This window comes from Prorops nasuta, unplaced genomic scaffold (genome assembly GCF_024137725.1).
Source record: "Prorops nasuta isolate Cenicafe-Biocafe unplaced genomic scaffold, Cenicafe_Pnas_1.2 PNAS00009, whole genome shotgun sequence".
NCBI classification, from domain to species: Eukaryota; Metazoa; Arthropoda; class Insecta; order Hymenoptera; family Bethylidae; genus Prorops; species Prorops nasuta.
In genome coordinates, this window is record NW_027116806.1 from 4539418 (window position 1) to 4567099 (window position 27682).

General features: G+C 37.1%; 2 protein-coding genes across 2 annotated transcripts; one reads left to right on the forward strand and one right to left on the reverse strand.

Moving 5' to 3' along the window:
* Positions 1 to 313: 313 nt before the first annotated feature.
* LOC136776364 (IDLSRF-like peptide) lies at positions 314 to 12882 on the forward strand. The gene is made up of 4 exons (XM_066731827.1): positions 314 to 701; positions 6103 to 6237; positions 6956 to 7108; positions 7280 to 12882. The coding sequence occupies exons 1-4, from the start codon at positions 569 to 571 to the stop codon at positions 7471 to 7473; spliced, it is 615 nt and encodes a 204-aa protein (XP_066587924.1). The 5' UTR covers positions 314 to 568; the 3' UTR covers positions 7474 to 12882.
* A 145-nt stretch (positions 12883 to 13027) lies between these two features.
* Positions 13028 to 27494, reverse strand: LanA (laminin subunit alpha). Its single transcript, XM_066732150.1, has 13 exons — positions 27449 to 27494; positions 26688 to 26956; positions 25435 to 25581; positions 24296 to 24703; positions 23975 to 24188; positions 23622 to 23831; positions 23271 to 23543; positions 23057 to 23194; positions 22697 to 22969; positions 14144 to 22572; positions 13899 to 14058; positions 13594 to 13821; positions 13028 to 13514 (listed from the first exon to the last, which is right to left on the reverse strand). Exons 2-13 carry the CDS (start codon positions 26901 to 26903, stop codon positions 13252 to 13254), a joined length of 10959 nt encoding a protein of 3652 aa, XP_066588247.1. The 5' UTR covers positions 26904 to 26956; positions 27449 to 27494; the 3' UTR covers positions 13028 to 13251.
* Between the last annotated feature and the right edge of the window lie 188 nt (positions 27495 to 27682).

The window sequence follows — 27682 nt, forward strand, 5'->3', positions numbered from 1 at the left end:
GAAGCATTTTAAGACACTGATTGGCTATAGTGCCTCAACGTCTTTTTTGAAAATGATTTCGAAAAAATAGGGAAAGGAGAGTGATACAAAAGCAATAATTTCCAATTGGTCAGGTTCGTGAAAATAGGAGTGGGGATAAAATGTAAAAGAGAAATAGAGGAAAAGAGGAAGTGGGGGAAAACGACCGAAAGCTGTCGAGAATTTCCGGCAGGCGCCGAATAACGGAAGGTTTGTGCTTTTCGGTGAATCGCCCCGAGGTTTGCCGAGCATTTCCGGCCGGTAACGAAGATTCGTTGGTCCGTTCCGGGGGGAAGTAACCGATGATAGCCGAGGATTACCGAGACGAGCCGATGGTGCTGTGGTGGGATTGCAGAGTGCTCTGGTGGCGGCCAGTGCCGACTTGCCGAGTGCAACGCGGCATCCTGGTGAGCGCCAGCCAGCCAGCAGCTTCCGAGCGTTGCCCTGCAGGAAGTTGCGTTCTGAGCATTCGCTGACGGCCCGCTCAGCTGTAGGCATCCTCAAGGCCATCCAGGGCGTTCCAATTGGCCTTCCCCCAAGATCAAAGAGGATGTTCCGGGGCATCCGTAGCCGCGTCTTCGCGCTCGGCCTCGGCCTCGCCCTCACCTACTGCGCCGCCTTCCTCAACCCCGTCATGGCGATGGACCTCAGCCGATTCTACAGCCCCTTCTCCAAACGTGCAGGTACTACACCACACATACACTAACACACAAACATACACACATGGCACACAAACTAATCACAGACACTCCATTCGCATATCAATCGACACCCTACCAGATGTTACTTCCATTCTTTTCAAACTTGCACATTTTTCTTCATTATCCCATCAACCATAAGCTCTTCTCTCATCAACTCTCTGAAAATTTATAACTCTCTTATTTTCCAATTCAATTAACCACCCTCCACAGTTGATTCGTTTTAAATCATTCTAGTCCTTTCAAAATTGACTTTTTTATGTTTTTTTTTTTCAAAGATAAAATTTCCTTGACAACATCAAACTTACAGCAATATATCAAGAGTATACTTAAAAGATATCGTCACTTTGTTATAGCTTAATAATGTTAGTGAAATCCGAAATCATTAAATTGATTTCTTTTTGTTCTTTTATTAGAATGTGTATTTGCTTCAAAATTGTATGTATTGTTTCGTTATTGTAGTTCTAGGATACTGAGTTTTTGGAGACTCCTTTCGTGGAAGGCTTAACAAGCGTGACCAGGATTTCGTGGTAGGAGAACGTGGCGAAGTGTTTTTTGTTCTTGTAGAACCATGCAGAATGTCAACTTGATTTATTTACAGTTTACCGTCGTGTATTTATAATTTAGACCCGTTTTTCGTTGTTTTACTTACATTCGTGCAAGTATTTCGTCGTTATGGGTAAGAAAAAACTCTTGGTGCTGAGCGTGACGAGTTTCTTTCCCACTGGGATTAAATATTTCGTGAAACATTTGGAGGAACGATCCACATGGGTCTATTCATCAAGGGACCTTTCATGTTAATCCAATATTTATCTTTTAAACTGGTTTTCGTTGATTCGCCATGCGAATTTTTTGTTAAAAAGAAATAAGACTGACTGCGCGTGACTAGTCTTTTTCCACTTAAACACGAAATCAGTTTTCAAGTGTGTAATACTTCACTATTCAACAATGATTGTTCACGAAGCAACTTGTATCAATTTAATACTCCTTCTATCTTACCCCTATTTCACGACTATTTGCAGTAGGTTGATGGATAATTTACACGGATCAGCTTGTCAAGGGACCATTAGGGAGATAAAAGGATTGTATGATCAATATCAATATAGCGAATTGCCCAGTGTCAGTATAATCTATATTACACGGGAACACGTGAGTCACCCTGAAAAGGTACACTGCTTACACGAAGTCAATTCAGTTTTGTTTACATTTTTCTGGCAAGCTAAATGAGTCACTGCATCGAGACTTGCGTTCAGAAAGCGTATAAGTGGTTAGGGTAGTTGCATGGTCAGACACTCCGCGCTAGCTTATCGCTTCATCTCTCGAGCAACGCGTCTACGCGACCACCCTTATCTAAATATTTAACGGTACAAAATTACAATATTTTCTCAGATAACAATTTACGAAGTTCTTGTAATAATGTTTAGTTTCAACAAAAAGCTTCAAGTACATAAATAGTTGTAGTTAAAATTTAGGTACATTGCAGAGTAATTCTTTCTTATTAAAGTGTTTTTTTTTTAAACAATAACACGCTCTGAATAGAATAGCAAGGTTGTTTAGCGTGGTCATTAGGTTAAAGGGGATTTTTTGACGGAAGCTCGAAGCTGGTAGAATATTTTAGTAAAATATTTATGTAGGTTAATGGAGGAGTAAGATTGTCCTGCATGAGCATATTCCCAACAAGAGGAGAAAAATGAGGTGATTTCAAAGAAGGAAGGAAAATTGTATGTGGAAAAATGGAAAAAGTCAATTTGCAAGTGAGAAATGGTAAGTTTTCATTTGTGCTACCGTTTATTATGGTATCGCTGTTCTCGTTGGATGAAATAGGGAAAGGTCGAGCAAAGGAGTTCAAAGGTAGCGTGTTCAATTTTCATCAGTCCTACGCGTAAAGCTGGCATCTAAAATGTTCGACCTTTATCCCTAATGACCGATTACAGCAATTTCAGGAAGCTGGTCTATTCATTTAATTTTTTCATTCTAAATATTTTCTCATCAACATTGCATTTTCTTTGTATAGGAAAAAGGAAGGAAAATGGAAAAACAGAATGGTCGAGCAAAGGAGTTGAAAGGTTGCGTGCTCAATTATCATCAGTTCCACGCGTAGAGCTAGCATCCAAAATAATTTGGTCTATATATCTAATTACCAATTACAGCAATTTCAGTAAATTCGTCGATTAATTTAATTCTCCATCCTAAATATTTCTTCCTCAACATGGCGTTTTCCTTGTACAGGAAAAATGCTTGAAAAGTGAAAACAGTGGGGTTTATCATCAGACTTTTCATCTGTTTGCAACGTTTTATTATTACACCGCTGCAGCGTTGTTCTCGTTAGATGGAATATAAGAAAAGGTCGAGCAGAGGTGTTCAAAGGTTGTGTGTTTAATTACCATCAGTGCCACGCGTAATGCCAGCATCCAAAATGATTTGGTCTTCATCCCTATAATCACTGGTAACAGCAATTTCATTAAACTTCTCTATTAATTAAATCTGCCATTCTAAATATTTTCCTACAAACATTGTGTTTTTCTGGTATAGGAAAATTGCTGGAAAATGGAAAAATTAGTCGAGTGAGAGAGTTCAAAGCTCGCGTGTTCAATTATCGTCAGTCCCAGGTGTAAAGCTATCATCCAAAGTGATTTGGTCTTCATCCCTAATCACTGCAATGATTACAGTAATGCCAATAAACTCGTCTATTCATTAGATTTTCCATCCTAAATATTTTCCCATCATTATTGCGTTTTTCTTGTACAGAAAAAACGCTGGAAAAAGGAATAACTGTAGGGTTTATTATAGGACAATTTTCCAGTCGAGCAACTGGAATGTAGGGTACAGAAAAGCTTGTTTAATAATTTTTTAGTGAAATGGCCGGAGCTATGGAAACGAAGGGGGGATTTAATTTTCGGTGCACCGTTGAAAGGATAAAATGTACTGGCGTTGAATGGGAAATCGTGTGCAAGAGGGTGGAGCCTGGTGCTATCCTACCCGGTGAATTTGCATTAACGACCAACGTGGGAGGCCCTTGGGCCACCTTTCGCTGCTGAAATATTATTCATCAGGATAAGTAAAAAAAAGCGACACCAATTCAAGCACAAATCTTTCTGAAATCAGCCAAATCTTAAGTATTTTTCGTATACGAGAAATTATTTCTACCTCGTATTTTTCACAATTTTTTTATTCATTCATTCATGGTTTCTTTTTTTTTTTAGATTCCCACTGATATGGAAATTATTCCTACTAAGGAGAAGAAGTGTTTTTTTATAAAATTCTTTCTAGAATTGAGTTAACTATAACTTTCCATCTGTTTACTCATTTATCCACGCATTAATTATTATTTATTAATGCAAGCCAACTCCAGGCGAAGGAAGAATCTCTGCTACGAAATATAAATTCCCCCCTTCGCATAATTTTGCTTCAAATATGACACGTTTCTTTCCTTCGTCCACGAAATTGTAGACGAGGGTTATACGACTGTACGTGAGTACTGTACGTTATGTGCTTTGAAATAGGCAATAATATTGGGTTGGTTTTTATCAGGGAAGTATCGAATTAACCAGAGTTGCAGAATTTACTGAATATTTAATAAAAATTAAATGATTATTTGTATTATTCAGTATATTCACTTTCTATTTATTATTTAACTATTATATTTTTAATAATTACTATAATACTATAATTATTTATTAGAATTTAATTGTACCTCACATAATGTTTTATTAATTAAGCATTAAATGTATTTAACTTTTCACTAAAGAAAGAGTTACATTGAATTGCACAATCAACGTCAACTCCGAGTCGATTAGATCAGATTCAAAGTCTGTTTCTCCCTGAAGCAATTTTGGAACATGAGTCGGTATACTATTAATCGCTTTAGCTCTAATAGAATTAAGTTTGATAATTAAATAGGGTAGCCTTGACACATTGTTCGATTTTAGCACTGGTCCTAGTTTGAAAGGGGCCAACGTATTCAATATTGAAGGCGCGGTAAGATTATTGGGAATTCCAAAGTAACTTTTTCCTCAAAACTTGTAATAACGGATTGAACAATTTTATCTCCGATAAACCATCTTTTATTTTTAAGAGAAATTACTGAAAGTCGAGATACATTTGCGATTAAAGGAACCTATTTCTTTTATAAAAAATACTGCAAATTTTAATTTTGCTACCTTTGCGAATTGGTCACTCACCATTTTATTCCCAAATGGGAATTACTTAGGAATTAAGGGGGCTTATCTTGATCAAGAAATGAACTGGACTGATAAAAGTTTAATACGAAGCTAAAGAGTTTTTTCCAGGAACGATATTCGTAGCGTATCTGAATAATACAAGCCATCCGATAATATTACGGGTATCTTGCAGAAAAAAAACTATAAAAACATTTAATGCATTAATCAAAACTTTCTTTAACAAAAAAAAAAAAAAAAATAGAAAAAGAGAAAATATAAAGCACCGATTTTCATTAAAAATTCATCTAGATTTCTTTGGTTGTAACAAATTATTTTAACAATAAGAAATGTCTGTTAATTTTTACGTCAACGTGCTGCACGATGTTTACTCGGAAAAGTTTTCAATTCGCATGGCTGCTACGGGCGAAACTGTAAGAATTTCTATTTATTTAGCGATCGATAACAATTCTTTCCAATGCAACATATTTTTTCCCAGAAACATTTCTGCATCCGTTTGTTTATCGCATCAGTAAACATCAGTTAGAGAAAATATTTTTCCACACAATTTTTTATTGCAGCAGGACTCATTGTTAATATTTATCCTGGCAAAGGATATTTCGTTTAATCCTCGTCTATTATTTTCAAAAATAGAAAAATTATTTTTATTGAAAAAACTGCAGTTGCGTGAATTTCATTTCATGGAACAAAACAAATGTAATTAGTCGAAAAATACGTGGGTTTCGCGAGGCGTTATATATTTGAAGTGTTATGAACGCATGAAAGTAGGTACCTAATTGTTATTGTTGTGTGTGTGGTTCCATATAGGAAAATTATTAACGATAGTGAAGAAAGCTCTACTGGTGGGAATAAAATTTCACTAATTTATGAAATAAAGGATTCTAACCAGAATTTTCCAAGAGCTCTTTATTATTCCTTTTAATTTCCTAGTATCGATCGAATGTTCCACCTTTCCTCAATTTTAATTTTCTGTCAAATTAAGAAAATTGATTTTACTGTTATCTGAAGCGATATTAACGTGTGAAAGTGTATAATGTTATTGTTAGTCCCACAGGGAAATTTCACTGATTTGTGAAATAAGAACTAATTATCCAAGAGTTTTGTATTTTTCCTTTCAATTTTGTATTACCCGTGAAATATTTCCACCTTTCCTCAATTAAAATTTTGTATCAATAAAAAATATTGACTTTACGATTTATTTTTCACAGGGAGTTCCTGCCATCCGTACGAACCTTTTAAATGCCCCGGTGATCAATTACTCTGCATCTCGATACAATATTTATGCGACGGAGCACCCGATTGTCCCGATGGATACGACGAGGATTCTCGATTGTGCACAGCAGGTACAACAAGAAATTCCTATCGTGCGCTACGTTCATTCGTGCACGAAGAATTATTTTAGTCTCGCTAAAGTGAGATGAATCAAACACTTGATTCGATCAAATTAATGGAGACACGCGAATATAGTGTAATTTATTAACGAACAAATTAGAAGACACGAAAACAATGCATTTTAATCTTTTTTACAAATAGTTTGACAAAATTGCATCATTTTATAAATAGCTTCATATCCAATTGCAACGTAATTTCAACCGTGACTGGTAGTTTACTCAACAAATTGCTGAAAGTGGTCCAATTGTCTCTAGAATAGCGATGTAGGTACACAGATGTTCTCTAATCCTGTTTGCAATTCAGCTTCCCCCATATCTCTTTGGCTTTCGTGTATTTTCTAACGTTTCTACCTCGCGCAAATTCTCTATTTTACGAATGTTATCGTTTCAACTCCATTTATTTGATAATTATATTTTTTCCACAAATTGACTTATTATCAAATTTATGAAAATTTCTTCCTTTTTACAATATTTACTATCTTTTTATATTTACACACTGATGTTTTCTTTTATTCAATTTTCCCAATTTCACGTTATTGTATTTGTAAAAATTGTCAATCGTTTGTTTTCTTGATTTTCCACGAAATTTAATTTCCCTGATTTTCCTAGAAATTTCCCAGGTCTCTCGAAGCTCAGGTTAGGCTACTAATTTTTCATTTCCTTATTTCAGCCAAGAGACCACCTGTAGAAGAAACTTCAAGTTTCCTACACTCTTTGTTGGCCAGCCACGGTCCCAATTATCTAGAGAAGCTTTTTGGTAGCAAGGCACGTGACACACTTCAGCATTTGGGCGGCGTGGATAAAGTTGCCATTGCACTTTCTGGTATGTTTATATTGTCATATATATATATATATATATATATATATATTCTTTCACTTCTGGAACTTGAAGAAAATAATATTATCCAGTAAATATATATTGTAAAAAACTTTTTATTTTATACATAATGTATAAAGTGAAAGAAAATATTGTTAATTTTGTATTTTCTTTTAGAATCACAGACGATCGAAGATTTTGGAGCAGCTCTGCATTTGGTGCGCACCGATCTTGAACATCTGCGCTCAGTTTTTATGGCAGTGGAGAACGGAGATCTAGGAATGTTGAAATCCCTCGGGATTAAAGACTCCGAATTGGGCGACGTAAAATTCTTTTTGGAGAAACTCGTGAAAACTGGATTTCTCGATTGAGCTTCCTTGGAGAAGGAAAGACTTGAGACTATTTTGTTCACTTACAAAAAGTTTGCCTCGTTTCAGTATCCGATAGACGATCTGATTAGTGGTGTTATATATATATTTTTTTCATTTCTTTTCTCCTCCAACAAATCTCGTCTCTCATACCCTTGAAAATTCTTTTCGAAAGTGTCAAGCGAATCGACTTTTCCTTCGTTTTCCTCCAATTAATCAAGAGGGAAACGGGAAAGCCTGCAATTTCCGATACAAAAAGGAAGATGCACGGTTTGATGAAAAGTTTTTCTTCGAAAGTCAAGGAGGAGTATTCGCTACTTTCTTGATCGGAATTTTTCAAGGTGGCTTCATTCGAGCTTTGCGGAGGTGGCGATTGAAAAGAGGGTAAACTTTCCCAGCTTGTAGAATTTTTAAGGACTCTCTTGTCTCCTTATAAATTGATAAAGACCCTCTTGACTTTATCAGTGGGTGATTGTACAATCGCTTTGAAAGCACCGCTTGAAAGTTAAGCGAAGTGATCATTTAAAAGCATTTTGTTCGTAATATTAATTAATAGTGATTATTGGACCTTTTAAATATTCTTTATTTCAGTCATTTTTGTTATTATACGTTCAATTTTGATCGTGAATATTTGTCCAATTACGACTTTAATTAATATTAGGGACTTTTCTTCAATGATTACTGACTGCTTAATGTAAATCTGACAATCATTTATTTACGAAACTTTCCTCGCTCTACGCGAGCTTTGCCAAGGGAAGTTTTCCCATCTTTTCTTTAACGCTTTTAATTTCAATTAGTAGTAGAGTAATATTTAATATCCACACAGAGCTTTACATTTTCTTACGTTTTATTTTTCATGGTCGGTCCTCTTTCTTAATTGTTGATTTAATTGACTTTTGTAACTCGAGAAGCTACTGAAAAGTCAAGGAATTGAGCTACGTTGAATTATTACTTATTTCGACTGTGTGAGTAAACATTCTTAATAACCTGTTATTCAATTATTACAATTATTTATTTTCACAGTTGAATAATCATTGCTCTACTAATTGCTAAATAAATTTTTCCTTGGCTTTATTATTTCTTTTCTCAAGACACTAGCTTGCTTGTGCGGCGCATTCACTCGGAATGATTTATAAATAATCTATAAACCTTTCTAAATATATTCCTTTTTTTTGGTTATTATTATCGTATAAAATTATATACATATCTTGGAGAGATTATTCAGAGTTGTTTTGTGAAAGTTTACAAATGTTTCTGAAAGTTCATTTATTATATGGTTATATGGTGAAAGCAAAAATTCAGAGAGAGAGAGAGAGAGAGAGAGAGAGAGAGAGAGAGAGATTGAGAGTTTATAAAAGTTTATGAAAATTCCGGTCAATACTTGAATTATTGTATTTAACTGTAACGTGCACGGATAATCCAAAATTTAACTAAGAGATGTGTGTAAGCTTTTTGGCAAGTCTTTCAGATATCGAGCATTATCGTATTGCAAGGAAAATAAATTCATAGCGAGTCGAGGAAAAGCTTGCTAACATTTCTTGTCGCTCGTTGATCGCTTCAAACGAGCAATTATTGCGCGAGGATGATTCAAAAATTGATTTTTGAGAATACTTAAAAGATTAGTCTGTAATATGGATCAAAATGGTTATTGGACCAGTTTTCATGAACAAATTAATAGAGGTGATGGTTAAATTTATTGATATAACGAATATTTTATTGATATAAGGAATTCTTCGTTATAACAATGAAATTGATGATGAAAAGTTGTTCAATAACTATTTCTCATTAATATTACGCACAATGTTTTTCTGCTTTGGAGAAAACCAATTCGACGATATCGCGCATCTGAACTAAGGCATATTACTAGAGTTAATTGTGTCAGCTTAGCAGGATTACATTTGTTTAAGCGTATAAACAAATATTTCTATATGAGATTATAATTGTTGTATATGCTTATGAAAGAAAGGCAGGAAGCTGGGTACAAATCAAGCATCGTACCGCGTTTCTTCAGGGTATGACGCGAGTTTACTTATGTACGAAGAAGATAATTAAGAGATAATGCTTTAATAATATTTTCATTACGGTAACACGTACATATCACTTAAAATACGCAGACATACATATCAGTAATTTTAAACGTAAATTTAATTGAAGCGAGAGCCGAATTTTTTCAGGCCTTTACTTCTCCACGCTTTAACGTATAGTGACGAATAAGCGTACATATCAATATTAATGTTTCGCACGTTAAAATGTCCTGGCGTTTCCATGATCGATGATTCTGTTTTTCCAATATAAGTGATGTTCATTCGTCACAATTTAATCAATCAATTTGCCTTCTTCCTCCTATGGAATTAACGATGAAACCAATTAATTGATACCAATTGACTTACCTGATTAAAATTGTCCATCGAGAATATCGCGTGATTCGAATTACTCATTTTGTTGCTACCATCTAATCATCGATCGGCGAATGGCCAGGCAGTTTAAACGATGAGAAAATTACGTGATCCTTCAGACATATCATTGACACCGTAAAAGGTGATCACAGAATATAATTTAATAATAATTATTGGATTATTCTCTACGATTGAATCATTGATCGATTAATCCATTTGATTAAAATTATTTATTAGATATATATATATATATATATAAATTTATGTATATCGCGCAATTCGATTATTATTTGATTCTTTATCATTACTTTATCATTTGGCAAATCGGCCATAGATTTTAATCGATGAGAAAGTTATACGTGATCTTTGAGACATATCATTGGCACCATAATGGTTGCTAACAGTATATAATTTAGCGATTAAACGGGCGTACGGGGGACGAGTGGATAGGACTTCTTGAGAAAATTCTATAAAAATGAAAGTATATATATATTATAAATCTACAGACGTATCTGCTTTTCAAGCAACTAATTTTCGTAAGAGAATCAACCATGTAAGAGCGACTCTGAATTTTATACAAATTTTCCTGCAGGACTTTTTTAACTCTTAATTATTCTCAAGTTGAAGTCGTCGTTCCTTTGATTTCTTGCAAAATTTTAGATTTAAGACTTGAGTCACGTTAATTGGAACTTGGTTGATTAACCGAAAAGGGATGGAAAGCTTTTATCTTTGCTCATTTATCTCGAACTCCATAAGTTTGTGACAGGAAATTTGCATGAGGTTTGGAGTTGAGCGATTACTTATATCGACGGACAGAGTCTCTTTTATCAGATGGTAGATAATATTTTGGTATAAAATGTAACATTCCCTCCAGATGTCAATTACGGTCCAAAGTAGGGCCTGGACCGAACAGGGCAGAATTCGAGAGGGAAAAAATAATTGTGTATTAAAATGAAAAGAGCGTGTGGAAGGGCTAAGCCAGAAATCCTTCGCTCGTGCGGTTTGGCCCTTTCTTTCTTTTCAATCTATAATGTCAGACTAGGTAAAATCCAGTCCAATGATCTGATTGGAGTCACCCCCGTCGACACGTCAAACGCACGCTGCATGTAATAATACCGTCGTTTTGGAATGGCTAATTAGTCTTAACTAATTATCTTCCCTTTCGTTATAACTTCGTAACTATATAAGAATTGTCGTGTAGCACATTCTCAGTTATTACACCAAAGACTTTTCAATCTTTCTTCATTCTTATTCAATGTCAAACTTTTCTCCATTGAACTTTTAACATTTTTTTCCATTTGATTAAAAATCTTTTTCTTTACTTAACTATTGTGATCTTAACAAAGGTTGGATTGGAAAAAAAAGAGTTTTTCTTATCGTATTCTTGAACTTTATATTTTTACTAGGATAAAAAATCTAACGAATCGAGTGCTCTTAATCATTTTACTATTTTTATACATTTCTTAGTATTCAGGATTTATTTTCCCCATGTAATGCAGCTTCGTGAAGAAGTGACAAGAATTAATTGAATGAAGAAATATTGATATTGACCCAACTATACAAATGCTTTGAGTATGTGCTAATAAAATTTACAATATACATTAAACATTAATTGTCGACTTAAGCGGAACTTCTGTATACCATCTTCTTTAAAGATTTAAGAATTTTCTGACTTCATGTATATTTAATAGAGAAAACTTCTGGTCGTTCTTAAATAGCACTTTATCAATTTTTGGAGTACTATCTTTTAACTTTTTGGTGATTAATAAATTTATTGATTATTATAAATTACAATTACAATATCGTTTATGAACAATCCTCACCTTTGTTGCTATATGTTAAAGTAAAACATGATGATGTATTGGTTGAGAACATCGAGTGGAAAATATGTTAAGTATTATTATAAAACATACATATTTACAATTATAATATTCTTCGACAATCTTGTACACTACCTCAAGACTCACCTCTATATTAGCAGAAAATATATTAAAGCCTCTGTCATACTAAAAAATTGCTAGGAAAGAATTTAGCTTATTCGACACAATTAATTTGTCAATTAATTATCCATTAAGTTGAATAATCGTTCTTCATGATGACCTCTATGGAAATTGCGTATTTTTCTTTCATTCTTATAAAAAGAAAAATGAAGAAACTAGCAGTGAACTGTGTAATAAAAATGCCTATTGAGTGCCTATTCACGAGTATCCTTTTCCAAGTTGAAAGTGAATAGATCTGTATGATAAATTATACTTTTCATAGCAATGCAGAAAGATGACATAATATGTTTTAAGAGATATTATAAATAACATAATTAAATATATATCAGAGAATATACATTTATATTAGAATAGATATTTGTGCCTTTGTTCAATTGACATTTGATAATAATTAATGAGAAAAAGGGAGAGAGACAAAAGGAAAAGTAGTATATTTTTATGGGATAATAAAGAACTCTGTTTTGCAATCAAGGTTGAGTGATATAAAGCTTTTAGGTTCTATTATAATCATAGTCAATATTGATGATTGTGAACTGAAGATTATGATGATTATTATTGGTTATTTCTGTGTCAAGCCAACAGTTTATGATAGAGAGTATGCATATTCTATAGTAGCTGGATCATTAGATTTAACCAGTTTACGTAATTATGATTATTAATCATTTCAGTTATAACTGATTGTCATTCCGACTCGACGGTAAAATCGACGGTATAATCGACCATTTCTTCTTTAAACGTTCAAAGATATGTGATAATATCAATTCAAATCATGCACCCCTATTTGTTTTTTCCACTTCTGTATTGTTCTACTGCCAATTTATTGTATCTTAATTGCTATATGTATTATCGACACTGTACGAGTGATTTAGCTTCTTCAGATTTTTGTAATTGCATTTATTGAGAGATTATTAATAACCATTAATATTATTAATAACCAGATGTCCTAGAAAATCATTTTTACGCGCGATAAGAAATGAATAATAAAGTGAACATCCTTCAGTTTTACCTATTCATGTTTTAAGTCTTATGGTATGGTATAATAATATACATATACTAAAAAATGACAGTTTCTTTGAACAAAAATAAAACTCGCATAATTCCCACACCCTTATTCATATCCAAGTATATACAAAAGATAACAAAAACGCTTTTATGCTTCTGAGTAACATTTTTATTTGTTGTATTTAGCTGGATAAAACACGAAGAACAGTCTTGATTTCTTCAAATACCATTTTTTGATTGAAACAAAATTAATGAAGTATTTAAAATATCTTTAATTCATGCTTATAAAAATATGACAAATGAATGAAAATCTGATAATAATCTTTGTACACAAACACTTGATATTTTCCATATTATGTCAATGATATTGGATTAACGATGGCTTATATCGTTGGACAAACATTCGCTAAAACTTCTCCGTAGGTACGATCTGCGTCTATGCTGATGGGGACCGTGTTAATCCAGATATTCCTCATGCATCCCACGTATTGAGCTTGGGATGTACTTCCACGAAGTTTACCAAGTAGAGGATGTCCACCAATGAACATTGGATGCCTAGATAGAACTTTTTCAATTTTTTCAGCGATTCCTGGCGAAGCTGATTTATGGTCCACCGACAGCAGAACAGCATTCTTTTGTTTGACAGCTGTAAAATGAAGATTAAAGCATGAAATAATTGATAAACTCGTAGATATTTCGATGGAAACACTGAAAAAAATAATTACCTCGAATATTGTGCCAATTACCATCGCACAGAGAATTAGGCATCGCCGGTACAAATGTACTATTTATCGCACCTTTTAATGTTTTTACCAAGAACTTGATAGTGCCGTTCACCATTTCTAATACTAAATGGTCACGTCTTCCATGAACAGAAAGAAGGTGGCCGGAAGTAGATCTTGGTTTGATATCCATCTGAATATCTATTTCTCTTCCCACGTTAAATTTGTCAACTAAAAATGCCAGATTTTAATTCTTGTTCTTGTCAAAATTTTATTAATATAATAGCTATTCAAATCTAATTACTTACTTGCTTTGAACAAGTTGCTTCCATTTCCAGGATAGAAGAAGAGGCCAAGTTCGACTCGTTTCGAGCAAGGAATCACCCCAATTTTTGCTGATGCTTCTCCAACTTGCTGACCATTTAGCATGAAATTGCCTAGGCATCCACTGAATGTCTTGTTCACTCCCTAATATTAAAAAGTAGTTTATAGCAAGCAGACAAATTATAGAAATGTTATCTACTATTATAATGATCAAATTGCATATGCTTACAATGGTTGCTGACGCAGCCCTATTCAATTCTGGAAGAACACCTCCAACGTAGAAAGGTGGGCTGACATTGATGGCCATTGTGTGACCTTCGGAGTAACCAGTAATCTCAGGTTCATCATCAATAGCTAGTTCACCATAGTTGCCCTCCCGTTTAAATATAATATTGTGCCACTGATTATCATTGATCTTCTTCTTACTGGTCAACAAAGCTGGTCCACTTCCACAATCAAACTTATAGTGAATTCTCCCCTCCAATACGTATACAGCAATCAAGTCCAGCCTGGTGAGATCGGTACCATAGAAAATGATTCCTTCGTCTGCTAGTGTCTTAATGTCAATTTGGAAGTCGTATTTATTCTTATAAGTTCCTGTAAGAGATCTGTACTCCAATCTGCTATTCCTCACTGTGCCAAACCTCCAAGCATTTTCAGGATCAGGATCAACAGCTGGATAATAAGGAAGATGACAATTATCAACAGTTTCCGGTAATAATGCAGCTGGAGTAGTGGTGGGGATTTTGGGAGGCCCTTCTCGTTCTTTTCCACGTCCTTCCAACGTTGGCTCTTCTTCTTCATTCTTATCTATGTCCACATCTACAATATTAATTTGAGTCGTCTCATCAACTGGTTCTCTATTTTCTTCTGTAGGTAACAAGTTTGGCCAATTGATTTCTGGCCCAACGACTGGTGGCAAAGGTGGTTGACCACCTTTGCATTTACCTAAATATGCATTAGGCTTCTCTGTGGTATTTGCAAAATTAACAATTGCTCCATTTACTGTAGTATCCCCAATACATCCAACAAATGGAGTTTGAACTTCAGGCTCGTTGGCTTTTACATACTTCGGTAGTCCTCCTATAAACAAATTAGCATTCTGTAGGTTAAGAGGAAGTGGAGATGAGTCCGAACTATAATTCTTCGTATCGTCAATATCCAATAACAGGGTCCTTGCTGTATACGAAGCTGTAACGACGTGCCACTCGTTGTCGTTGAATTTAATTCCATTGGATTCAGCCTTCAGTTCTACACCCTGGCTATTGAACACTAAATCACCATTCAACAATGCTAAATAGCAAGCAGTGTTTCGGTAATCATCAGCTACGTAGAAAATCAAGCCATTACTGGCCAGCGTCTTGAATTTCAAGTTCACTTGCAGGGTATCTATTGCTGAAATATTTCTCCACCTCACATAGCCTGGTGTGTTTTCTTCAAAGGCCACAATGCTGGCAAATCTCACAGGACATCCAGGCACCACACCAAATGCTTGAACGTTTCTACTCAAATCCACAGAGGTTTCCAGGATTACAACGTTATCGATGCAGCCATCGAAGCCCAGATTTGTCACTGGTTTAAACATATGGCTCTCGTTTGGTAGATATCCACCGAAATAAATATGGTCGGGCGCAACTAAACTCTTGCCTTCTCCACCAACTTCACCTTTAGCCACCATTTGACCATCTATCTTCAACAAACCAATCTTGCCAAGTCGACGAGCCTCGAGAGAATGCCACTGACCATCGTTGTACCTCATTGGAGAGGACAGCGTGATCTCTCCTTCACCCAAGTCATATTGGTATAGAATATTACCATTTCTTATTTCTAATGCCAAGAATTGTTTATTGTTACCCATCAAGTATATCAAACCATCCCCTGTAAACGTTTTGAAATTCAGATTGATACCAAACTTTTTACTGTCCACTGGAATCTGCAAGTTCCTTCGACTGATGATGGCATAGCCACTTCTGTCGAATCTGAATCCAGTGCTTGGCTGTAGATTCACAAGTTTATCCCTTTCGCGTGCCCGTTGTCTGTTATTCTCTCCATACATAAAGTTCCAGAATGAAACTGGAGTATCCCCTATAACTAACTCCTCCATTTGTCCTTCGAACGAGGAAGCAGTCACTGCGTCTTGTATCTGGAAGGACGGTGGATATCCTCCTACAAATAGCTTGGATTGATCTTGATCCAAATTGAAGATGGAATTTGTTCCTAATATAACAGCATCATTCAGGAACGACACTTCTTGACCCTCGCCAGCATCCTCAACAACCCTCAGTTTCACGTTCTTCCCAGTTCTGTCCACTTCTATCTTCCTCCATACATCATCAGCCACGTACTTGTTGAGGATGACCTTCTCAGGACCAGAACCTAAATCCACGATGAACACTGGGTATCCACTTTCAATTAACAGTGCCATGAAGTCGTGACTCTTGACCCTTGGTGATGTTTTATCCTCGTTTCCGAGGTACAGCAAGAATCCATTAGTTTTGTTGGTCTTGAAGTAAACAGAGATCTTAGTGGACGTAGCCAAAAGTGGTAAATTCTCAGGATTCTTCAATTCCAAGGTGGTGTTCCTGTAGAAGGTCAATCCAACCTTGAATCTATCAGCCAATTCCCTAGCATTTGCAATTTTGTTTCTCAAAGCTTCAATTTTACTCCTAAGGTCATTTCCGGTATTTTCTATTCCTGCCTGAGTGGCGTTCAAACCATTTATCAGTTTAACTATCTGCGGGCTCACCCTGTCCACGATATCTAACTGTTTCTTAGCCTGAGAAACATCGCGTATTGATTCAGAAGTGTTTTTCGAGAGCTGTTTGGCTTCCTTAACATCAAGAGGGATTTTATTGACGACGTCGTTGATGTATTCGATTCCTTGCTGAATGCTAGCCTCGATATAAGTAGCTTCCTGTTTGGCTCTCTGGGCCTGCGATGAAGACTCCGAAGGACTATTAGCTAGGACCTTGTCGATGTTATCGAGAATTTCCTTGTTACGTTTGTTCTGCTCATCGATGGATTTGGCACCAGCACGAGCTTGCTGAAGATTCTCTTCGGATCTGCCAACGGTCTTCCTCAAAGCATCCTCAGCTTCAGCTAATAAAATTGTCGAGTTGTTCCTGGAGTTCTTCATGCTCTCCTCGAATCCATCCAACAAGCTTGTGGCATTATTTGCTGCATCCCTAGCTTCCTCAGAGTTATCCCTTGCTATTTCAATTGCTTTCACTATATCCTTGTAAGCAGACACTGCCCTAACTGCTTTGGTATTCCTAGTGTCCTCCAGAAGATTGTCCATATCAAGGGACAAACTGTGGAGTGCACTGGAGTGAGTATTCGCATTCTGGACCAGATCCAGAATATCCAGTAACATCTGGTCATTATCCGATATAGATGCGTTCAAATCGTTCATAGTATTATCCAATGCATTCGACGCTAGAATCTCCATGTTTGTCGTGGCCTCCTCGAGGAACTGACTAGCGTTCGTATTTAGCTGAGAACCAACATCCAAGTCTTCTTGAGCCTCCATAGTGAAATTCTTAATAATTTCTAAATTTCCAGTCACAGCTGCTACCCTGTTCTCTTTATTCAACCTCTCGACGTCCCTAGCGAGTTGTTCAGCCTCCTTAGCGATCCTCGCAAGATCATCCATCTTCTCAGTGGCGTTTTTCATTTTCTCGTTTATTTCAGAGGCTATGGAGCTTAAATTGTTCACTGGGAAGTTATACTCGATCATCGAAGAGAAGATGATATTAGCTTGGTCAGCGTTATCAGTGGCTTGGTCTCTGAAGGTCACGAAGGACACTTCCTGGATCTTCTTGAGTATGTCCTGGGCCTCCTTCAGGGCGCTGTCCACCTTAGCAGCACTACCCAATTCTATATTTTGTGACAAAGTTTGCACCTCTGATACCACTGAATTCACCAACTTTATCTCGTCGACAACTTCCTGTTCAAGGTCATTCATGTCCTTGAGAGTCTGCTGAGCACCTTGTTTCCATTTGAGGCTATCCTCAGCAGTGTACTCCACCCTTCGTTTCTGACTGGATACCTCCTGGTCCAGACTAGTAAGCTTCTGCTGAAGAGGAAATAGGTTCACTCGGCTAGGGTCCAGAAGCTTCACTTCCGGATATAACTCGTTAACAGTGTCATTGATGAATCTCAGCCTCTGGTGGGTGAAGTAGCTGTCGGCCACTTGATTAAATTCGTAGAAGACTGGATCTAAAAGGCCTGCAAGTTCGTCAGTAACGTCTAGCAAATCTCCTGCGCAGGAACCACATTGGAAACATCCTTGACCTTCCAATAAAACGTTCCTGTAAGGACAGTGGTCACATTTCTCTCCGATAACTCCAGGGAGACATGTACACTGGCCAGTGGTGACGTTGCAAGAGGCACCGACGGAGTAACCAGTGTTACAACCGCAAGAAGTACAACCATCCGGACCATAATCCCAATAGCCTGCTATACACTGGTCACACTTCCTTCCGGTTACCCCAGGCTTACATCTGCACTGACCAGTCTCATCATCACACTGGCTGCTCTCCGATGCGAGACCACAATCACAAGGCTTACAACCATCGCAGGAATTGAAACCATAATGATTGACCTCGCAACTATCGCATTTCTCACCAACGACATTTTCCTTACAATGACATTGACCATTACGATTATCACACTCCTCCATTCCGCAGGTGTCGCACAGACAACTTTGACAATCCTTCCTATCGATTGCATCACCGAAGAATCCTGGTTTACACAGGTTACATGCCTTCCCATAAGTGTTATTCAGACATTGCAAACATTCTCCGGTGATGGAGTCGCAGGACCCAACTTGATTGGTGTCAATGTTACCAGAACATTCGCAAGGTTTACAGTAATCCCCATAGACTTCTGGGTTTCCATAGAATCCTGCAGCACAGGCTTGACAACGAGCACCATAATATCCTGGCAAACAATCGCAGCTGATTTTGTTGCCTTCTTCGTTAACCTCGCAACCAGTGGCGAAATTGTTGGATGGAACCGGTAATGGGCACACGCAAATCAAGCAGTCGGATGGTGTTCCAATTGTGGCATTTCCGTAGTATCCTTGTTCGCAGTACTCACAATGGTCCCCGGTGGTACCGTTCTTGCAGTTTGTGCAGACGCCAGTATTGACATCGCAGGTGTCCGAGTGACCGTGGCATTGACATTTAACGCAATAGCCACCGTAAGGTCCGGACTGAACTCTGTAGTAGCCAGGAGCACATTCCTCGCAAGATGATCCTTGGTAGTTTGGCGGACATTGACACTGCTCGACACTGCTGGCTGGTACACTGTACTTTGGTGAATAGTGGTCTGTTGGGATATCTAGAATAGCGTAGGATAAAGTTGCTGTGATACTTTGGTTCCAATAGGTTGCCCTGATGTACAGGCCTTCAAGATCTTCCAGTACTATCATGATCTGTTCTCTGGTAGCAAGTTGACGATTTACGGTTAGGAAGTTGCTTTCGACCAGCTGCACTGATCCTCTGAAGCTGGTGAAGGATGGTGGTTGTTCCTCCCCATAATAAAATAGTACAATATTTCCACCTGAGAGAATCACATCAGGCCTACTCACAGCTTTACCAAATGGTCCAGTTGTATAATGAACTGTGTAGTTCAGGTGTCCACCATAAGAAGTGATTCTTTTACCCAGATAGGTCTGTGGCGCACTGAAGTACACGACTTCATCGTTGTTTACAAGATCTATGACAAAACTAGTGGAATTTAGTCCTTGAAGAGCTAGAGGTAAAGAGCTGATATTTCCACTTTTCTCATCCACAGAGGCCAGATCCCAGTCAACCATGTCCATGGTTTGGGACCAGTAAAGATTGGCCGATGTACATCTGGTGGTTTTGCCAAAGCAGAAGCACTTGGTACAACCTTGTTCGTTGTTATCCTGAAGGTTGAAGGTTCCCTCTTTGCAAACATCACAGGCCGATCCTTGAACGTTGTTCTTACAGAAGCATTCTGCTGTATATTGATCGCAAATGTCAGTTGTAGTACCCCTGATGTCACAGTCGCACTTCTCGCAGTATGGGAATTGGGAATAACCAGCTCTGCACTTGTCACATTGGCGATCCACAACATTCTCCTTGCAGTTACATTCACCTGTGAAAAGGTCACATTGCAAGTTTCCGGGGACCACACCGAGAGGGGAACAGCTGCAGTCTCTGCAGCCTATGAATGGATCATATCCGTAAGTACCGTTGATGCACTTATCACAAAACTCGCCAGTGACCTTAGGAGGACAATAGCAATCACCAGTTTCAGGATCGCACAAATTTCCACGAGGACAGATGCAAGGTCTGCAGTAAGGGAAGCCATAATAATTATTCTTGCAGTACTCGCAACGTCTACCAACGATATTAGGCTTGCATGGACATTGACCACCAAATTTGGAACACTCAAAATCAGTGGAGCCTTCCCTATCGCAGTGACAGGCCAATGCTCCGTTATTGTAATCTGCAGTCAAAGAAAATACCGAATCTCTGCAAAAACCTGCCTCGGTAACGTTGATGTAAAAGTGGTTGGTACCACATTTCTTAATAAACTCCTTAGTTTGGTCGAACTGGACCTTTTTTAGGATCTTCTCGTTAAAGTGATCAGCTGGGATTACCAGAATATAGTCCAACCAAAGTCCATTATTAAAGTTTTCCTTCAAACTGATGACAAAACTCTCCATTACATGGAATCTATTGCTACCATCTATCTGCTTCACGATACTACGGCATCCGCTGTTACTAGGACAATGATCAATTTTAACTTTGCCTTCATAGAATTTGCCATTTTGCACCAGGACATCCAAAGCATACTCAGGATGATCCGGTTGGTAGTATTGTACCACGAAGATGTAGTCTCCAGCTTCAGGTACCTTGGCGTGAACATCCACCATTGGATTCTTTTCATTCAAATAAATCAGTTTTGTGGTATTGTCAAAGATTCCCTGAGGCAGATGTTCAGAATCTTCACTAGTTGTTTCGAACTCGATCTTCTTGGCTTCAGATGCTTCGGGGAAGATTCCTTGCACACATTTTCCATTCTTCTTAACGCAAACTGATTTTGGCTTAATGTAGTCCAAGGACCAATCTTGAATAGGAATGGCCACGACAGAGTTTATTGCCACATTCGAAGTTGGCTCTCCAGTGAGTACTAGGGTAACGTAATTCGATGGGAAATTCATAATAGCAACCCTATTATAGACATCCGTCACAACTTGTCTGCAAATGTTTGTATATCTGCAAGGGTACAGGGTAGCTTTTCCTTTTCCAACTGAGTTTGCCTCTATCAATAATACCGATGTTGAATTTTCGTTTTTGGAGGTAACGTAAGTAATGAGTAAAACGTGTGGTCCTGGCTTAGATATCCTCAACTCAAAGTGGATCTCTTCTTGTTTATCATTGATCAAAGGTACTTCATTCTCACCTATTTCCTTGAGCGTTTCCTTGTCAGTAAAATATTCAGTCAGGGGAATTCTTATGTTATTCTCATTCAAGAATCCACCCGCACCATGAACGGAATCGAATTTCATTAAATTAGGATATCCATATTGCCTGCAGAGTCCTTTATAGCCTACTTCGCAAGGTACATTTACGTCCTGGGTCAAAATGGTAGCTTCGTAATATTCAGCTGGTAATAGAACAATATAATCAACGAACAAACTCTTCTTATTCATAATACTGATAGACCAACGTCCAGGATTTATGACCATTGGCGATGGACGAATACCATCAGCTCCTGCGACGGTCACGAACGAAGGTTTTCGTGATGGTTTGAAATGGACTTGGAAAGATTGCTCTGCATCAGCCGGATTGTCTGGTGTAATCTTAATGGTACCAAGAATAGACTCGTTGTTAGAGTTCACGTAATAGATTACCATTCTGTACACGGATGACTTGTAGATATCAACGGTTAGAAGAATTTCATTCTGAAGAATGGAAAAGACAGCGTATCCTTTCCAGCTGTAACCAGGGAAGAACTCTTCACTGATGCCATAACTAACAGGTGTATCGTCCGGAGTCCTGCCATTCTCAGCCTCGTATTTGAACTGGTGAAGAGTGGGAAAATAATGGGCTTGCAGCGGTTCTTTACATGTTAGACCAGTGATGCGTGGTTGACATGGGCACTGGCCAGAAATCTTGTCACAGATAGAATTGACGGAACCACCGATATCGCAAAAGCAATCCGAGCAACCGAACAAATTACCCTCTTGCAAATTGTAAGTTCCATCAACGCATTTCGAGCAATCCCTGTCAGTGACGCCAGGCTTACAGTTACATTGACCAGTTTTTGTGTTACATTCGCCAATTCCTCCGATAACTCCTGGAATATTACAATGGCATTGCTCGCAGCCATCAGGATTGTAAGGCTGCAGATTCCAATATAGAGGTTTACAGCTATTACAAATCCTTCCTTCGACTCTTTCCTTACACTGGCAAAGCTCGTTAGATGGTAGCGTTCCGCAACCTTGGAAAGTTTCAACGACCCCTGCTGGATCGCAATTACAACCTTCGCAAATGGGGAAGTTGTAATAGCCTTCCTTACATTTGTCACACCTTTGCCCATCGAAATTCTCTCTGCATTGGCACATTCCTTCAGCATCGCAGGACGTTCCAATCGACCCATGACTGTCGCAGTTGCAAGCTGCGGAATTTTCAAAATTAGATTAAATTAATGATAAATCACTTTAGTCTATTGTGAATTTAACTATCTATGGAGTAAATTAAAACTAAGTAGTTATTTTCTTAGTACCGCGTATACTACTTACCAATACAGCTAGGATACAAATAATTTCCAGCACTGCATTGATCGCAAGTCCTTCCAGCAAAGTTAGCGAGGCAAGAACACTTTCCCCTCGAATCACAGCTAGTTGACGAAGATCCATTCGAGCTACAGTTACAAGATTTACAGTTGGGATAACCGTAATATCCATTAATACATTGATCGCATCTCGGTCCGCCGTAGCCTGGCTTGCACAAACAGGTTCCATCCACCTTGTTACAAATTCCAGGCTCTGTGCCCTTTGTGTCACAGTCGCAATCTATAAATAAAAATTATCGCAATTGCTATTCATGCTGAAAAATTTGTGATATAGATGGTTAATTTTGGATAAGCTCGTAAATCTTACACTGGCATACTGGATAGTTGAAGTATCCATCCTCGCAGATATCACAAGATCTTGCACCATAGTTGTTCTTGCAAGTACAGTTTCCGGATATTACGTCACAAATATTACTGAGGGCTCCGAGGGGATTACATTGGCAAGCTAAAGTATTGTAATGAATAATTAAAGTATTATTTAAATTCCATGACATTTATTTAAAGAATTTAATTGCTCCTACGTAGACACTCGTTGATTTTATAATAGCCTTCGGCACAGTGATCACAATGGTGCCCAGCAAAATTTGGTTTGCAGGAACAAAAACCTTCGTTGGCTTCGCACTGGTAACCATCGGTTCCTTCTATATTACAATCACAAGGTCTGCATTTTGGATAACCATAATAACCATAGCTACAAGAGTCACAATTTGGTGGAGTGAATTCTTTACGACACTCACACTTCCCGTCAAATTCACTGCAGTTTCCAGTTGAATAGAAGTGATTACAGTCGCATGCTAAAGAAACGAAGTATTATTATTTAATAGTTTGGTTTTGATAAGTATCATAATAAACTGAAGACTATAAAAACTAACGTTGACACGCATCAGTGGCATTAAGGGGCTTATCTCGTGGCCGATAAAATTGTGGTTGGCACTCGTTACAATTGATTCCTCGAGTATTGTGTTTGCAGTTCTTGCAACGACCACCACCCTCGTAGTTCCCATGAATATCCAATGACAAATGCTTTTCGTCCGCTTCCGGATCATATTCACATTCATCGGAGTGTCCGAAACAGTTACAAGCTATGTAATAAAATTGATTTTATCTGTACTTGTTTGTCAGTATTTAAAATACGTTTAAAACTACGTTCATTTATTATTATACCAGTTTTATATCGTAATAATAAACGAGTGTAGTCCTAATAGTTATTTCTTTTTATAATTACGTTCGCAAGTAAACTTTTTAAACGCTGTGGATATCCGCCACTTTTTCTGTTCAAAGCCTTTACAGCAAGAGGCACATTGAGGTCCACAAGTATTGTGCTGACATCTGCACACCAGTTTATTCGGCATATTGGGGTCGAGAACGTCGCAGGTGTCAGCATGGCCATTACACATGCACCTTCCACCAATACTGATGTCTTTTATAGAATAAAAGTACTAAAAAAGAGTTTATAGCTATAGCTAAAATTGGAAAAAAATACTCAACGTTCTTTAATACAAATTAAACTTGTGTGAATTGTACAAAATGAATTAATTTTTTATACCCTTCTAGTAACCGTGGGGTCTTCGCGTGCAACAGACATCAAATGTCCCAGTAAGTTCTTTGTTCTGAGAAAACGGAAACGAACGTTGGTGGCCCTGGTCCATTCTTGCAGAAGAGTAGAATTGAAATAATTTTTGGCGGATGGTCGATTATTAAGAATGGAAATTACAATTTCTCCACCCTCCAATGGAACGATTTTCGAATATTCCAATGAACAAATAACGCTGTCGTCCCTCGTAATTGGTGTTTGGGCATCAACCCCAAAGTATTTTAAACAATCACTCTCAGAATCTGAGAAATATTGCCAGGGCTGCCAAGTTTTCCCATAATCCTTAGACTTTTCCAAAATCCATAAACCCGGACGTGGTGAATTTCCCATCTTGATAAAAACGTATGCAACATGGAACTCCTAAAATTAATAAAAAATCATTATTACACTTAAATTATTCACTGGAAATTAGTTATATATTGCTTAAAAAGATATTAATGTAAAAGCTGAATTGTAATTTTTAAAAGTTAATAATTAAAAGTTCAAGTTTTTAATTGGTCAGTTCCATTATTATAATATTGATGAAAAAGAAGTTTTGTGTGGAGCATCGTATTTTCTTTAAGGGCCACATGCATAACACATGTTCAGAGCTGGTGCCATAATGCACGTGGTGGGGTACCATAAGAGGACTCTCCCCCTCCATCCCTTCCCATTAAACTCACTCTATTAACCAGAGGATATTTTTGGCCTGTCCACCCAGGCGGCCACTTCAACACGTTTTCTCCCTCATATTCTATTATTATTTCTAGAAAGCTTATAATGCTACCCTCAAAATTAAATTATTCTTACTACAGCATTTATAAAATTACAAAAATCTATTCATAAATTTAAAAAATTATAAATTAACGAAATTCATATTAATTAAGTTAAATGAACTCATTTCAAAGCTTCTTGTAGCTATCCCATGTTGTAAAATATCTCTTTTGAAACGTTATCGACTGTCCTCCGGATGTAACCCGAAGATTATTCTTCGACTGCAGGAAAACGCCTACGACACGTGATAGTGCTCCTCTCTGATAGATAAGACACTTTGCTCAGCGTTTTACACCCTAATACGATGCCTCAAGCTTCAATTTTGTTTCAGTTTATACCTGAGCGAGGTTAATTGTTAAGGTGACATTATTGTATTTCATGGATCTGGAGAGCGGTGGTGATTGCCACCAAGTTTCCGAACCGTCCACAGCATATTCAGGGGGATGTCTCTTTTCAGGGTTATTTTCATCGCAATAGTCGCAGACCTAAACAAGAAAAAATTTACATAATTATTACATCCAACTTTAGCTAAGCATTAAACCGCTTTATTGTTTCATCTATTTATGTTATTATTTTCTTTATCATTATAGATATTATAAATAAATACAAATTTATAAAACTTTATTCAATTTCGTTCAAACGTATCTATATATATATATATTTATGTAGGTCATTATTTTACGAAGAAGACGAAGAAGAAGAAGAGTGAGAAGAAGTTATCGGGAGGTCAACTTTATCTTCAATTTACTTATCTGTTTTCTCTCTTCTAGTCTAAACGGGATCACATTTCATGCCTACAGATGAATAGGCATATTATTCCATCAGACTGAAACTCTACACAATCTACCGAATTTGCAGTATACGTCTTCGTGGATACTGGATAAATATTAATCGACAAAAAATCTCTTGATGCATAAAATACATTGTATAGAATATTCTTCAAATTGTCAATTCAAGATTGTCGTGTCTAGCCTGCTGTTTTGTCCTTGAGAGAAAAGGAAAAAAGGAAAAAGTCTTTGTCCTGAATCGTTCTGTGTCCAGCAGGTCAGCTTCCTCTATTAAAATGTAGGGCTCTAAAGGAAGATAACTCGACCGAATAAAACCTCTTTATATTGATGCTATAAAAAAAACATCTTGGCTATCAATAGCAATTTATAAATAAATACGATTACATGTTATAAAATTCATGTTTATGCAATTGGCTATCGAAGAGTCGTGGTTTATGCAATTAGCGATAATTACTTTCTTCTTAATTATATCAGCGAGTTTTGCTCCGTCAGCAGATTCTTTCTCTTCTTCTTCTTTCACGAACCCATTGACACCCCGTCAGAAACGATTAGCATCCTTCGCTGATCATTTGTATTTTCAAGAGTTCGATGCACGTGGCTCAAAGATTGTATAAAACTTTTTTAAGACTCATTGTATATTCTTCATTAAAGATTCTATTTTTGCTTTCATCGTAGTATTAATTTTAAATAAATAATATGATTTAATCGCTTGTATTTAGAAATGTATAGAAGAATGTTGACGAAATTTAACAAAGGAATGGATGGTTCAATATCAGTGATAAATGAGTAATAATAATATATACCTGTCCTTGAATAAGATTAATGTCCTCATCCGGATCAGAATTCGCACCGACTAATTTGCAGTAAAGTTCTGGTCCAGGTGTATCGACACCACATGTAGCCGAGGCTATGATCTCTTTTCCTTCGGCTAAATTGAAGTACGGCGGCGTTAGAATTTCTGCCAAAGTATTTTCTATGGCTAGACTGGCCAGGCAAATTACCAGCAGCCACCGCAACATCTTGCCAGCTCTACTACTGCTTCACCCTCGTCCTTTTCTCTCTCTTACGATTTCTGGAAATTCAATAATTGTAACTGAACATTTTGTATCGTATATAAAGAAACCGAATCGTTATTAATATTTCAAGAACTTTTTCAATAATTTTATTTGAAACAGGAAAAATCTACTTCTTGAAATTGTATGTGGTAAGGAAAGAAAGAAAGGAAATAGTAATTGGAAAAAATGATAACGAAATCTTTTGCTATTGTACAAATAAAATTGCAAAATTATTTTAAACTTGGAAAATTTGTGTGAATTAGTATACGAATAGTATGTGAATTCCTTTTTTTAATTTTATGGTAGTAAGGTGAGACAAAAAAGGGATAAAGGAAATAAGGGAGTCTTTTTATTATTTGAGTAAACTAATTGGAAAATAATTTTGGAAAAGATTGCTTGGAAAATTTTTATAAATAATATGGAAGGGTTTGGGAATGGATTTATTTGAATGATATAGTAAGAGAATAGAAGAGAGAAGAAAGAGAATAAAGGGAATAAGGGATAAATACCTTGTTTTTGCCGTTTAGAGTCCGAAGTGTGTAGCTTGGAGGCTGCGGACCGTCTGGCAAGGCTGTCGGTGGCCAAACTTGAAGAGGCTGGCGTCTCTCTACGCGTTTTCTCTGTCTCTTTCTCGCCAGAAAAGATCCAGCGAAACATCTCAGAAATGCCAATGAATAAGTTTGCCCCGCAAATCGCTCATCTTTCCCCCCTTTAAGTCATTCTCAACGGCTACCGGCTACAAA

Coding starts and splice junctions, on each gene's coding strand:
- LOC136776364 (XM_066731827.1), top strand. CDS start 569: ATGTTCCGGGGCATCCGTAGCCGCGTCTTCGCGCTCGGCCTCGGCCTC. Junction 702..6,102: donor CCCCTTCTCCAAACGTGCAG/GTACTACACCAC, acceptor TATTTTTCACAG/GGAGTTCCTGCCATCCGTAC. Junction 7,109..7,279: donor AGTTGCCATTGCACTTTCTG/GTATGTTTATAT, acceptor ATTTTCTTTTAG/AATCACAGACGATCGAAGAT.
- LanA (XM_066732150.1), bottom strand. CDS start 26,903: ATGTTGCGGTGGCTGCTGGTAATTTGCCTGGCCAGTCTAGCCATAGAA. Junction 24,189..24,295: donor ACCCCACGGTTACTAGAAGG/GTATAAAAAATT, acceptor ACTCTTTTTTAG/TACTTTTATTCTATAAAAGA. Junction 22,573..22,696: donor TTTGTATCCTAGCTGTATTG/GTAAGTAGTATA, acceptor AAAATTCCGCAG/CTTGCAACTGCGACAGTCAT.